Source organism: Fusarium sambucinum, chromosome II, assembly GCF_050947815.1.
Source record: "Fusarium sambucinum isolate potato_lamoka chromosome II, whole genome shotgun sequence".
NCBI lineage: Eukaryota > Fungi > Ascomycota > Sordariomycetes > Hypocreales > Nectriaceae > Fusarium > Fusarium sambucinum.
The window spans coordinates 2,868,735-2,883,507 of NC_139293.1; the positions used below are offsets into that span (position 1 = coordinate 2,868,735).

The window sequence follows — 14,773 nt, forward strand, 5'->3', positions numbered from 1 at the left end:
ATAATACAAGACTTGCCCCAACACGGAGACCAAGTTCTAAAACAATTTTGCCCTATATATGCACATCTTGTTATAGTCTCAGCTTTTCAAAACTTGCGCTATTACCGGTCCACATGATGCGAAGTGGTAAATCGAGCTGGAGGCTGGAGGCTGGACTAACATTTAGTCTAGAAACTAAGAAAAAGGGAGACCTAGGTATACCGAACCTATCTATCTTTAGCCGGCCCTCGGGATATCAGAAACATTGACCGCTGGAAGCACAAGAGACGAAACTAGTAGGTCACTTTATGCCCCTTAGGCTATGGTCTTAGACTACTTATTTTTATCTCCTAAGACGTAGGAGGCCATTTTCTCTTCTATCCAGTAGCCGGCCTGGGTCTCCGTGGACCGTTTACCAATAAAACACCTAGTATCGGGACTAGCTACGGTTCATACTGAGTCTCGTTGAATGTTAACCATAGCCACCCTACAGAGTGCCGTACTCGATATTCCCCGTTATGAGAAAGTCCGTTGCTCTAGTGTCATGGGTATTATCTTAACGTGTTTTACGTTTTGCTCTGTTGGCTTTGCGAAATTATACCCCCTCCTTTAACGATTTAACCGCCGTATTCAAAGTTGAAAAGTGAGAATCCATCAGAAGAAAACAAATAGACGGGTTTTTAGGGCAGCGTCTAGATTAGCTGCAATATCTAGCTCTAGACATCCAGTGACTGGATTACTCCGAAAAAACATGTTATAAAATCCAGATTTTGGTTTAGAACAACCCCATTAAATTCAACTTATGGACATTGTCTCACAATCCAGACCTCGATGATGCATAAAGCTAAATATCAATGGAATAGGGCATGCAGTCATTTCACATCATGCCAGTCTCAGAAACAAGACTCAGTAGTATAAGAATAGTATTACTATAAAGCTGAGGTCGTTGCATCATATCTTTGCCTTATTCACGAGGACTTATCATATGTCCCTCCCAAGATGCCTGGTGTGCTTGCGAATGAAGTACCATTGTACTTTCCTTGCTCGTCTCGACCAAGGAGGAAGCTCTCTGGGGGTCCGAGGTAAGACTGTCGCACACCACCAAGGTCGACCACAATCTTTTGAATCAAGATGTTGGGCAACAATGCCCAAATACGAAGAGTATAGGCTCCCTCCTTGGGAACCTCGAATGACGACGTAGTGTAGTTACCATATAGACCCCAAACAGCGTTTCCAACAGCGTAACCCCATCCATCGGGCATATTGGTACCCATGTTGGGGCCGATCGGTCGGACAAGAGTTGGATCAGGCTGCTCCTCGTTGGATGGGTATAGTACAATGGCATACTCGAGCGGATTTCGATCTCCAAGGTAGTTGGCACCGGGAGACATGTAAATGGTGACGTTGGCCGCAGAATGGTTGGTGTAGAGGTACATATTGTACTCCAACGCAGGTCCCTCGCCGACATCCAATTTCTCAGTATCAAGAGGATACAAGCCAACACCAGCGAGAGTTCGACCGTAGTTTTTGATAGTGTGATAATCGAGCGATGAGTTATCAGAGTCTCCCTCAAGAATCTTTTGGTAGTGTGAGGCTTCGATCGAAACATGTCCATCCGATTCGACAAAACCCTCTTCAAAGCTGTCAGGTAGCTCTCGGTTGATGACCGTCGCCATAATCTTGGGATCCTGACCGCTGTATCTCTCAAACCCCTGGCAGTCACTAGTAACGTTGATGAAAACCTCGGTTGTGTTGGGCGCCTTGGGAGCCTTATCCCAGTCGATTGTGACATATACGCGGCTGTCAGTACCGTTGTTACCACCGACTGTACCGTTGTACTGTGAAAGCTGAACATAGTCTTCCCATGGTGCTGCAAACCAGTTACATGACTTGGGACCTCGGTGGAAGACGTCTATGTATCGAGATTGAGCTCCGAAAGGCTCAAGCGGAGGAAGTCCGAGAACATTGGAGGACAAGGAGTGCCATCGACTGTCACCCATGATGGTGGCATTTGAACCCTCAACGCCAACACCATATTCACCACCGAGTGATGGCCAGACGTCTTGAACGAATCGAAGATCTGGGAGTGTGTTTCTCATGGGCTGTTGCCAGTAACCATCATAGCCCAAGTGGGTTTCTGTGTACAGTTAGATGTGATAGGTCACGATATTGAAGATAACCACTTACGATCCAAGATATGTGCCCACTTGCCATCAAGAACCTCGTTCCATCTCTGTGTCAGGTTGGAATCCTTGTACATGAGATCTAGAGACTCCCAGATGACATCGTTGGCTGAGTTTCGCTTCTGCCCAGCGTAAAGCTGGTTCTTGGCGCCGTAGATTTGGATCTTGTTGACTATCTCGCCACCAAGAACTGGGTGAAGGAGCATCTCGAAAAAGGCAGGCTGGTATTGAGAGTCAAGCTTGTCATAGACAGCCTGGGTATCCTTCCTCAGAGTCGCCCACTGCTCCAGAATAGCTTCAGCTTCATGGTAGTTGATGACCGAGTAGACCCAGGGCTCCAGCAACTCGAATTTGCGACGAGCAGCATACATGCCGTAGCGTGTCATGATACCTGTGATGGCTTCAACATGCTCACTTCCGAACTCTCGCGCGACCCATGCTTCAACCCACTTGGTGGTACCGTCAGCCTCCCATCGCTCAGTGTCGTAAGCGAGATCCATGAAATGGCTGATGGGAATCTCCTTTGGCTTGAGATCACCAACGTTGACGATCCAGATGCGGCGGGCGTTCCTGTGGTAGGCTAGAGTCATTTGCTCAGTGGTCTTCTCGAGTTGAATTGTGTTGATCCATTTGTAATTTCGTGGATCACCAACATAGTCAAAGTGATAGTAGACACCAGCACCGCCAGAACGCTCAGTCTCGTTTGCGAGAGGCAATCGTCGAATGTTTCCCCAGTTATCATCTGCCCACAGGAGGGTGATGTCATCCGGAACCTCGAGGCCGCGCTCCTGGTAGCCCTGGACCTCCTTGTATAAACACCACAAAGAGGGAACATCAGTGAGGTTGTCGACCTTCAGACCCTTTCGAAGAATTTCGCGCTGGTTGTCAACAAGTGTCTCGAGCATGTCAACGATACCATCAACTCCCAGATTGCCTTCAATGGCTGTGTCACCGGTTCCTCTCATTGCCATAGTCCACAGGCTGTTTCGAGCATAGGGCTTGGCTCTCTCGACACCATAGCGGAAGTACTCATCAATGGTCTCGTTGTTGGTGTGGTACTGCCATTCACCCTCATAGAATGTGCGAAATTCGTTCTGTGCTCGCATCATAGGCTCGGTGTGAGATCCACCAAGAACAATTTCGTAGGCATCAAGCAGTGGCTGGTTAAGCGGGTCATCAATGTAGACCATGCTACCCCAGACGGTTGGCCAGAGGTAGTTGGCTCGTAGACGAAGCAGTAACTCCGAAACAAGAGCGTAAAACTCATGGTTATAGGGAGCAGCATTGTTCCAAGTTGGCTTCCAGCGAGATCTATAAGAGTTAGCGCGTGTTTTGTAAAACATGACTCCGAACTTACCCAACCCAGCTAGATAGTCCTGGCTGCTCGTCGTTGAGGAAGATACCTCGATACTTGACTGAAGGTGACTTTTGAACCTTTGGCTTGGTTGTAATATAGATCTCGTCCCGTTTGCGAACAGGGACGTCGGCCCACCAGTACCATGGACTGACACCAATCTGTTCGCTGACATCGTAGATACCGTATATGGTTCCTCTGGGATCGCTTCCCGCAATAACCAGTGCCTGGGCTGTACCGTTGACAGGGTTCTTGACCAATTGGCTCACAAAAGACTCCCATTTGCCTTCAATCTTAGTGACATCGATCAGGCCATCGTCGATAAGAGAGTCAATAAGCTTGGAATGACCAATTGTACCAACAATGATGGCCGTGTTGGCTTCATCTGGGTCTGAGTATTCAGGACCAGAAAAGCTCTGCCCCTCGAGAGTACGGTACTGCAGATTGTTAGTCTTGTGCAGTCATGTGACAGAAAGTACTTACATATGTGTTGTTTTTTACATCTACGGGGTCAAAGGTGTACTTGGCCGCAGAAGCATCTTTCTTGCCATTGCTTAGCGTGAAGTTTGTGCCAGTGACACGTCCAAAGTCAACGGCAAGGTCTCCAGCAGCACGAATGACTCCCCAGTATTCGTCCTCGGATACACGAATTTGACCTTTACCTGCATCACCACCAACGATCTGGAAGGCATCGTCTGAGCTGTTGAAAGAGACAATAGCCTGCTGGCCTAGACCTGACACCACTGGCACCAGGCCCAGTAACGTTAGCGATACTCGTGAGAGCTTCATCGCCTAAAAAGAAAAGAGGTCCTGGGTGAGGGACTTGAAGCAATTGGCCATAGCTATAGGAGGTCTCTACCAGCTATAGTTTTCTTATATACAACTGCCGGATAAATACAACAAGCGTCTTTCGAGGAATTTAGTTTAGGCATTATGGCATGGTTGATTTAAGTGGAAATTGTCCTTGAATAAGTTGGGGTATGATCATCACAGTGTTGCATTAGCCCCACTGAGCCGGGTTCCTTATTAGCCACGAGACCGGTTGTTTTCAAGCTTGAGTGATTAATCCGGGGCATTGACCAACCGGAAGCTCTGTCAGTATTTACCCACGATGATCAGGCCAGGCGGTAGATGACGGTCAACATCCAGTTTATTCGTCTCGACCACTACTACGGACGAGTCCCCGCTCCTGGGCAAAGGTGCTTGATTCGTGGAACTGCAATAATGTGCCATGGCGATGCTGTGGCCGAGGGAAAATCGTTTGTCAGTCATGGTGTTGTACCAACCATGCCAAATAGAGTACCCGTCTGAGTTTATCCACTCACAAGCTTTTACTTGGCTAAGAGGGGAATTGATTTGTGGTTATAGAGGCACGAGAAACATTGACTGCTAGAAGTATATAAGACGAAATTAGTAGGGTACTTTATGCTCCTTAGACTACGGTTCTTAGACTAGTTATTTTTGTATCCTAAGACTTACGAGGCTGATTCTTCTGCTACACACTAGATCGTTGACTTATAACCTCGCATCAATGCTGAACTTGACGGAAGTCGCATTCTTTAATTGGAACCTTACCTTTGTTTGTGACAAAATTTGGATTAGATTTACAGCGACATCGTTGACTATCTGTATGTACCTTAACTAATATTAACACTTTCAGGTGTCTAGTTGTCAATCTAATTGCATGTGGACAAAGTCCCCAATCAATCTGCACGAGACATTAGCTACATCAATTAGAAGTCAGTAAAAAAAAAGCGAGTGAACGATGATAGTAAGATGAACTTTGAAGTGTATTAAATAATCTCTATCCCCTAATAATCCGCCACTGAAGAAAGAACAAGCAACTCTAGTCCGGCAAATATGGCCCTGATACTAAAGAACTGAAGAATGTACGTGAATGCTAATACTGGACAAGAGTCCTAGAATAGGAACCCAAACGATCAATGCTAAGAACAGTTATGCTCCAAAATGCAATGCCAAGGTACCATGAAACTCTAACACAAGAAGGAAGATTCTACAGGACGAAAGCGAAACCAGCGATGGCAGCGGCCAAGCCGGCGAAGGACTTGGCAGCACCAGCGGTGACAACAGGAACCTCAGGCTTTCCGGTCTCAGGGTGCTCAGTCTCGGGCTGCTCAGTCTTAGGAGCCTCAGGCTGCTTGGCAGGAGGAGCAGGATGCTCAGGTTCCTTAGCAGGAGGAGCAGGGTGCTCGGGCTGCTTAGCGGGAGGAGCAGGGTGCTCAGGCTCGACAGGCTTGCCAGGCTTGGGGGCCTCAGGCTTGACGGGGTGCTCGGGCTTGACGGGGTGCTCAGGAGCAATAGGGTGCTCGGGCTTGACGGGGTGCTCGGGCTTGACGGGGTGCTCAGGCTTGACGGGGTGCTCAGGCTTGACGGGGTGCTCAGGCTTGACGGGGTGCTCAGGCTTGACGGGGTGTTCAGGCTTGACGGGGTGCTCAGGCTTGACAGGGTGCTCAGGCTTGACGGGGTGCTCAGGCTTAGGCTCAGGGACAACAACAACAGGAGGCTTGCCAGGGGTGATAGGCTTAGGAGGGTAGACGGGCTTGGGAGAGCTGACAGGAGGGTAAACGGGCTCGCACTCTCCGTGAGAGCACTTCTCGTAGCTGTAGCAGTCGTCCTTGCACTGGTCGAAGTAGTAGCGATCCTCCTCAACGTCACAGACAAACTTGCGGGCGTGGTCAACAGAATAGTCAATCTTGCAGCTGGATCCGTGGCAGGTGATCTTCTGGTTACACTCCTCGTTCTTGTAGTCAGAGTAGTAGCAGCTTCCGTTCTTGCAGATCTTGAGCTTGTTCCATGTGTCATCGTAACATTCGCGAGGCGCACAAAGGTCGTCCTCACAAACTACCTGCCACTTGGTGCAGGTAGGGCAGTGGACTTGAGGAGCACAGTAGTTGCCGTAGCAGATAATGATGACACTGGTAGGGATGACAGGCAGAACAGTTGTAACGGTCTTGGTAGCAACCTCGCCACTCTCGGTGAAGGTAACTGTAGCGGTGGTGGTGGAAGCAGGCAGAGTCTCAGTGATGAAGTCGGTGTTGACAACGGTCTCGGTCTCACCGGGGTTGACACCGATGGCGATGTAGATGGAGAGGAGAATGTCGATGTCAATGCTCTGGCGGCGCATAATTCGAGAGTTGGAGGTGCGGCCACCACAGTTGACTGAGTCATCGCCTGGGCAGATAATGTCACACTGATCGCTGCTGACAGCGGTGGCTGACGCAAAGTCAAACTCGCTACTGCAGTAACAGCTCTCATCGTTCAAACCGAAGTAGTTGGAGCCAGCACATGCCTCAGCACATTCGTCGGCATCGTTATCCTCGCTGGAGTAGGCCAGAGAGAATCCGGGGAAACCATTGTCAGAGAAGCAGCCAAGGAAGTTGAAGCCATCTGGGTTTCCGATGCCTCCAGCAGCAGTGCTGGTGGAAGCAGCGGTGGTCTCAGTGCCAGTGGTCTCGGTACCAATGGTAACGGTACCAGAAGTGGCAGTCTCAGTCTCGAAACCTGCAGTGGTGGTGTTGGCGAAGCGAGTGGTTGTGAATCCCTGAGCGGCGACCACATTGCCCATGGCCAGGGCGAGGATATCGGTGTAACGCATCTTGAAAATTGCAGTAGAACGAATGCTTGAATTAACGATTGTATTAAACTCTTAAGAGAGTAGAGGAGTGAGTGAATGAAGAGTGTGAGAGTTGTTTGATGATGAGAATAATTTGAATTGGGGGGAACCAAGTCCTCCTTATATGCGATTCGATCACTCACCTTTTGGTATGGGATCCAAGTTTGCCCCTATCGTTCATTTGCGACAATTCCAAACATCTCACTGAATTAGACAGTTTGTTACAGTTCGTGATGTTCGGAAGGTCAAGACTATGACAATTGAGACATGAAGTTCCAGCGAGGCAAACCAAGAATGTAGATGCTGACTCGACTTGTCTCACCCCACAGTTAACAAGGGGTGGCCCCTGAGTCTACCCGAATTTTCCAACGTCTGGGAGATTGATCTGCTTTTCATCTTCTAATGTGAGATTAATCCGAATTCCAAGCATTTCGAGACTGGAAGAATGCTAGCTTTGTTCACCGAGTCTCGGCATTCTGGAGTAATTTGTATTCGAGACAACGCAAATGACAATACCTTAGTCTTCGATTTATTTTTAAATTACGAAGTAATTACATACCAGAAAAAGAGTCAATTTGAATGTAAACAATCTGTTTGTAAACATGCTGCATCGAATCGTTTCCGCCGAGACGCAAAGTCTCATACCTGCGATGGAAAATCCCTCATGAAGAGTCGGTCCGGCGTACTTGAACAGGCGTAGTCGAAATGACTTCCTCGTCATGATCAAAATATTCGCCTGACACAGTACATGGAAAATCCTCAGTGGTCCCCTTCCAATCTCCTGAACCTTGAATCTCATACAGCAGTCTCATTTGCTGCAATGTACCATCTCTCTCCCATCTCCTTGCTCTCAATACCCCTCGACCTAACCACGTCTGTATCCAGGCCATTAGGAATTCAAGAATGAAGGAGAGCACTATGATATACAACCCAATACCGAATAGCAAGCCGAGACCTAGAATGGAAAAGTTTAGAGTTCCCTGAGTCTCCTTTGTTCTCTGATTGTAACACATATTCTTGTAGGCAATATGCCATGCAGTGTTCGTCGATGAGTTATCCCACGGCTTTGTCAGGTTGATTAGCGTAGGCGCTGAAGAGCCAGCTGCATATTCCATCATATGGTACTGTAGATTTGCAAGCGTGTCGTCGAACAGAGCGCCCATCTCTATCTCCCACTGGTTCGATGGCAGTTGTTGGCCAGTGATACCGGCCACTTTTTCCTGGGCACGAAGAAAGCTTTGGGTCCGGGTCCAGATTGTGTGGTAAAATGGACTCGATTCACCTAGCACATGCTTGAGTAGTTGTGCAGTGACAATTTGTGCGACATTTAATGCCATAGAGTCTTCCATGGCACTCTCGACAAGGCGATGGCGATTCAGTAACGGGGTGCACTTCTCGTTGTTGGGATTGCATATCTGATGTTGGTCGACACAAGCAATTGGGCTCACCCAGCGATAAGGAAGGTAGCCAGTCACCCCCTGGGCACTTGTTCTAATCGAAGCAGCGAATACCGGGTCATCGTTGGGTCTTAGATAAATGACTGAGTTAGGTGCGATGAACATTATTGTCAAGTCTGTACTGGGTACTAAAAGATCGTCTATGGGCTGCCAGACCCTGTTGTCAGGGTAGAAGTATGTCCAAGTCGAGTACCCAACATTGATATTCCGTCCAAATGTGTTGTATGTGTATGTGTGATTAATGTCGCCGTTCATGTTTTTACCATAAAAGTATCTGATCAACACGTTGTCTGGCCAGCCCAGCGATTCCGCTTCTGAACCATTTACGTATTGGGTAAAGTTGCCAGTATCTAGAGGAGAGCAAGTTGTCTGCCTCTTGTATTTCAGCCTGTTCTTCTGGGGGTTGTTGAGTCCCAAATCGTGGTGCGTGTCAATCATGCCACTCTCCATTTTGAAAGCAGACACATCGAGGCAGACCCTTCCCCCAAATGGGCACTCAGTTGATGAATTGGCCCAATCCAACCTTCTTGTAGGTAGAGTATCGCAAATTGGAGAAGACGTATTGCCGTAACATTCCTTGGAATAGAGGGCAGCTCTCTGATTGTCAAGCGTTGCCTTTTGATACACGTCGTCAGGCATCTGGAAGCCGCAGTTCGGACTTTGTAAAAGCCGATAAACAGAAGCTGAGTCTGATATCTGAGAGGAGAAGACAGCGAGAATGGCGAAGCCCGCAGAGTAGATAATACAAAACAATGCCAACGGGAGTGTCCTAGCGAAGGCAGACCCAGCAATTCCGCGCCAGTGCCACGCTTGTTGGAGAAACAACCATGCAGCTGCTGGCGCGGATTTGATGTTGCGAAGAATGACTTGCCGCTGATAATAAAGTCCATCATGCTTTCCGCCAGCGGCAGAGAACTGGTGAGTGGTAAAAGCAACAATGAGCCAGAGCCTAATTGCAACGACTGTCACGAAGGCTGCGATGAAGGCGAGGAGAAGGCTGGCGTCCCTCGATGATAGGGTGAGAGTTGCGCCTAGAACTTTACCTCGTGACCAGTCGGTCCAAGCACCTGTATAAATCTCGAAAGACATGGTTGAATTGCTGTGCTTATCTTGATATAAGAAATCAAAATTGCATACCTACTGAGTTGTCTACAGAGCCCTGCAAGGGGTATAAATAAGTTGAGAAGAGGTGGTCTAGAAGACAAAGGGAACCTGTCTTGTAGGCCATTTGAGCCCTGTGAGCCTCGCGTCGAATTAAGCATTAACAATACAATTCCCTTACATAAAAGACACGACTGAATGCAATGTGATTGGATTGGCGTCAGAAGCTGAAAGAGGTGTACGCCATGTTCTGTAACTATCGGTCTTGGCATATTGTTGGTGGTTGTGCATACACTAGCTATTCTACATCTGCGAATACTTTCAGTGCATCATGCAGTTTACCAAAAACGCCTTGATGACAAGTCACAACTTGCTTCCAGTCCTCCTCCGGAAAAGTGATACTCATCATGCGCAACCAAGCGCCAACGATCATATCGGCGTAACTGACTTGTTGCCCAAGAAGGAAGGGTCCGTTGGTGTCCCTTGAAAAAAGCACTGCCAGATCGCCTAACATCTTCTCGAGAGACTCTAGTAACTTGGCTCGCGCTTCATCACTGAGCACGAAGTCGTCCCACCCTGAAACTCCAGCACGTCTCACAAACTCAGCCTTGCTCTCCTCTTCCGTAGCGGGTTCAAATGGCATGCCCTGGACACCAAGCTGAAGGTGGGCAGTGAATGCTGCGTCAATGTTCATGTTGAACTTTGCATAGTCAGGGAATTCTTTATCGTTGCATTCTGACAAAGGTATGAGAATGTAAGGATGCTCAAAGTCGAAGTCGAGCTTTTGAGGCGGGAACAGATCACCCCCGCCCGAGTATGTTTTATTGAGGTATAGCGCAATGTCGAACGAGTCCCCCACCAAAGCACCAGTGGTAGAGTCTTGGATGATGGGCAAAGTATGAAAGTCTTTACCGTCGGCGAATTGACGACCTGCTGGCACGTTGAGGCTGGTGCGCGTTTTCGCTACGTCCGGGAGAGCCACCCATATCGTTGAGTACGGAGCGCCCTTGAAGTTGAGTGCAAACCTAGCTTTCCAAGGGTTTGGGGCATATGCGTTCTTCTCCACGGGAGAGCGAGGTGTAATGTCATAGAACGTGATCTTGTTTGACTCCATGGTGGATTGAGAATGTCAAAAATGGATGATGAGGAGAAAGGATGTTTTCTTGAGGCGCAGTCTGTAGACTAATGTGTGCATGTCTTGGAACCACGGAAAAGTTTTAGACTATCGGCAGACAGGCAAAATAAGTTGGTCACTTTTTCCAACGGTCAACCAGTGTCTGGTCTGTTTATTTTCTGCTTCCCCTCTAGTGTTCAGAGATTTAGATACGTGGCCAATTGGGGAAGCAGGTTTGAGTTAGTGGGGATTTTAGGTAGTTGGTGACAGTAATGTGTACTCCGAAATGATATTTGAATTGTCAACAGATATTGAAAGCCTCTAATAATCTCAAAATGAGAACAAATCATGCATTCATTAGACTGAAAAGCCAAGATGGAAACAACATGCCGTTTGCCAAGGGCTCTACTAAAGACTATTAGATCCACAGTCATGATTGAACAGCTTTCATTCGTCTTCCCGTATTAACATCTCTGACCCGCAACGCAGGGTCCATGAGATGGCCATGACTCTATCTAAATGGCAGGCTATTGATTCTGATTATATATCTTGGCGCATAGCATGAAATTCAAGTTTTCAGTTCAACACTTTCCTTCTCCGACTCTTCTTTCTTTTCCTCAACATCTCAAACACAATCATCTTTTCAAAATGGCAACTGAATTCCCATTGAGTCGTTATAGAGCTGGTGGCGGCCACCCAAGTGGTCAACGCAATGGCATCGAAGAGATTCTTGAGGAATCATTCCTGACTTACTTTACTCAGATATTCAACAGATACGCTGGAGCTGATGGAAAATGGCGTCGTGACCAGATCGGCCTTTTCATGCATCACGTTCAGGCTGAAAACCCCAATGGTCTGGCTGCCTACCTTGCCGACCAGGAAGAACTAAATCTGCATGAACTGATCAAATATCTCACATCACCATGTGGTAACATCTTAGAGATGGCGGCCACTCAAGACTTCTCCTGGCCATTGAACAACTACTTCATCAGCTCAAGCCACAACACTTACCTGACCGGCAACCAGCTTTCCAGCGACTCGAGCGCCGAAGCATACAAGGATGCATTGTTGCGAGGCTGTAGGTGCATTGAGATTGATGTTTGGGACGGTGAGGAGAAGTGGAAACCCGGATTTGAAGATGACGATGAGAATCAAGACGGAATCAGTACCGAGCACAAAAAGATTGGTTTCAGGGAGAAAGCATTCATCAAGTTTGGCCGATGGGCAATGAACAAGTTCGATCCCGTCGACCCCGATGGTAAAACCTTTGATGACAGACTTGGAGATTGTATCCATGCAGAGCCGCGAGTTCTTCACGGGTTTACCATGACCAAACAGGTTTCCTTCCGCGATGTCTGCGAAACTGTCCGAGAGTATGCATTCACTACCTCTGAACTGCCACTCATTGTCAGCCTGGAAGTGCATTGCAGTCCCCTACAGCAAAACAAAATGGTGGACATCATGAAGGAAACGTGGGACGACTATCTTCTCGAGGAACCCGAATGCGATCCCGAGCACTTACCTTCGCCTCATGAACTAAGAAACAAGATCCTCATCAAGGTCAAGTACGTCCCTGAGGACAAGGCTGAGAGTGAGGCCTCAGATGACGGGAGTATGCTCGAAGTTGTCACAGAAGGAAACGAGAAGAAGACCAAAAAGGTCAAGGCACCCAAGATCACAACACGTTTAAGCCGTTTGGGTATTCATACACGTGGAATCAGCTTCAAGTCGCTCGATGAACCGGAGGCTGCGATGCCAAACCACATATTTTCACTCTCTGAGGACGCAGCATTCGCAATCCAGCGAAGGCTACCCAAGGCCCTGTTCTCGCACAACAGACGATACCTCATGCGCACCTACCCACATGGTATGCGCTTCGATTCATCCAATTACGATCCAGTCGCATTTTGGCGGGCAGGCGTACAAGTAGTTGCGCTCAATTGGCAGTCCTGGGATCTGGGCATGATACTTAACGAGGGCATGTTCATGGGCTCGGACGGCTATGTCCTGAAGCCACGAGGATACTGTCATGACGGCCTTTCAAACGACGATGATGTCTCAATCCCGAGCAAGACGTTGGAGAGGCTAGCCATCACAGTGGTAGCGGCTCAGAACCTGCCACTCTTGAAGAGCACCGATGATCCCGCCAAATTCATTCCTTATGTCAAAATCGGTTTCCACACGGAATCTAATGCCTTCTCAGCTATGACTGAGGAAGACCAGAGTCCGGAAAAGACGAAGCAAGTTGGCTACAGTGGACAGACATGTAAGAGCAAGGGAACGAGCCCGAATTTCAACGAAGAAACAATCGAGTTTCTCAACGTTGATGGTGTAGTGACTGAGCTATCCTTCCTCTCGTTTCGAGTCATGAATGATGTTCCTGGTCCAGACGTTATGGCTGCATGGGCATGTGTGCGTCTGGATCGACTGAGGCTTGGGTATCGGTTCCTTAGGCTACTGGATAAGGATGGCATGCCGAGCAAAGGAATTCTCTTGGTGAAGGTTACATTGAGGGAAGCTTCTACAAGCTAGAACCAGCTACTGGTTTGTCACTAATATACATTGTTATCTGTAATACTGCCAGTCTATAAACATACCCTCTCACCAATGTCGTGTTCATCACTAATATACATTGTTATCTGTAATACTGCCAGTCTATAAACATACCCTCTCACCAATGTCGTGTTCATAGCTTTCTTTGCACTATTTGGTTTAATATCTGAATTATACTATGCAAAACAAACATGACACCGAATCTTAATAAAACCTTCCAAGCATTTGTATAAATATTACACCCAATATTATTATCAGGAGTTTTTAAGCAGGGTGACTTTTGAAGGGACGCAGTGCAAACAGTTCTAATGGCAAATTGCTCCCTAGGATTCCTTACTAAGTATGGACAATTAGTCTAGACACGGCATAGACGACGCAGGCAACCAGATGGTATGTGTGGGAATTATCCGGGTGATAAGTCAATAACAAATTATTAGAAGACAAAAAAAAACCTAGCCGAGAAATTCCGGGTAGGGCATCGCCGATCAATGGTCAGTTTACAGAAATTTAGCGACATTTTATTCCCGTTGCCGGCTACTTCGTAGTCGAGCCAATAGAATCGTAGTGTGTCACGGCCTAGCATTCCTCATCTCATGTATCATGATTCAAATCCAGAGATGTTACCCTACAGCTAACCCAAGGAAGCCTGACGAAGCACTGATTTCAGCGATGCGAAGCCACAGTCTGATAACACCTTTTCATTTTGTCATCAAGAAGGTAAAGCATATTCTCCAAGACCATTGATCAATTTTGAGACGCCTCTGCTGTTGTTGTTGTGCGGTTTAACGTCTAGAGCTTAATTCACTTTGAGTGACGGTTGGAGATCGACACTAACGGGAACAAAAAAATTTAATTCACGATCAGATTGTTGGTGTGGGTCGACTTTGACACATCTCAAACTCAGGATACCTTAAATGACACTGTCTGATTGGAATATCTTGCCGTTGTGAGTTTATCCAAAACACTGTCAGGGAGACTCTATCAGGGAGCTCAAACATAGCATCTGATACAGGATCGCAATCATTTCTGACGATCAGCTGCAAGCATGCATTGTACCCTGTCAATATCTTTCACATGCTGTTTTCTGATCCGAATGAATACGACAAAGACGAAAGATACCATGATGTGACTTTTCAACGGATCCGCGAATAGTGCCCGGCTCGCTCGGTTCTTCCCACGCTTCCGACAAGCCGTTTTCGCACTAACTAAGCCCACTGAAACTAGTGTTAAATTTGAGTAATGATGCCCTCGCAGCCACAGTAGGTAGAACCAACACCCGACAAAAACGTCAGAGTCTCCCCAGCCGAGCAAAGCATGTGAGCAAACCCAACATCCGATCCAGAAATGTACCAATGGCAGCCCCCGGGGGATTGAACCCGTCTGCATCACAAGTTTTAA

General features: G+C 47.6%; 4 protein-coding genes across 4 annotated transcripts; 1 reads left to right on the forward strand and 3 right to left on the reverse strand.

Annotated features, from left to right (window-relative positions):
• Positions 1-947: 947 nt before the first annotated feature.
• Positions 948-4,305, reverse strand: FSST1_007765 (uncharacterized protein; the record flags this gene model as incomplete). The annotated part of the gene is made up of 4 exons (XM_083224582.1): positions 948-2,116; positions 2,167-3,473; positions 3,520-3,953; positions 4,000-4,305. 4 exons carry the CDS (start codon positions 4,303-4,305, stop codon positions 948-950), a joined length of 3,216 nt encoding a protein of 1,071 aa, XP_083083726.1.
• Positions 4,306-5,530: 1,225 nt separating this feature from the next.
• FSST1_007766 (WSC domain-containing protein) lies at positions 5,531-7,132 on the reverse strand (the record flags this gene model as incomplete). Its single annotated transcript, XM_083224583.1, has 1 exon — positions 5,531-7,132. One exon carries the CDS (start codon positions 7,130-7,132, stop codon positions 5,531-5,533), a length of 1,602 nt encoding a protein of 533 aa, XP_083083727.1.
• Positions 7,133-7,812: 680 nt separating this feature from the next.
• Positions 7,813-10,822, reverse strand: FSST1_007767 (glutathione S-transferase family protein; the record flags this gene model as incomplete). The annotated part of the gene is made up of 2 exons (XM_083224584.1): positions 7,813-9,744; positions 10,028-10,822. The coding sequence occupies 2 exons, from the start codon at positions 10,820-10,822 to the stop codon at positions 7,813-7,815; spliced, it is 2,727 nt and encodes a 908-aa protein (XP_083083728.1).
• A 648-nt stretch (positions 10,823-11,470) lies between these two features.
• Positions 11,471-13,354, forward strand: FSST1_007768 (PLC-like phosphodiesterase; the record flags this gene model as incomplete). The annotated part of the gene is made up of 1 exon (XM_083224585.1): positions 11,471-13,354. The coding sequence occupies one exon, from the start codon at positions 11,471-11,473 to the stop codon at positions 13,352-13,354; it is 1,884 nt and encodes a 627-aa protein (XP_083083729.1).
• Between the last annotated feature and the right edge of the window lie 1,419 nt (positions 13,355-14,773).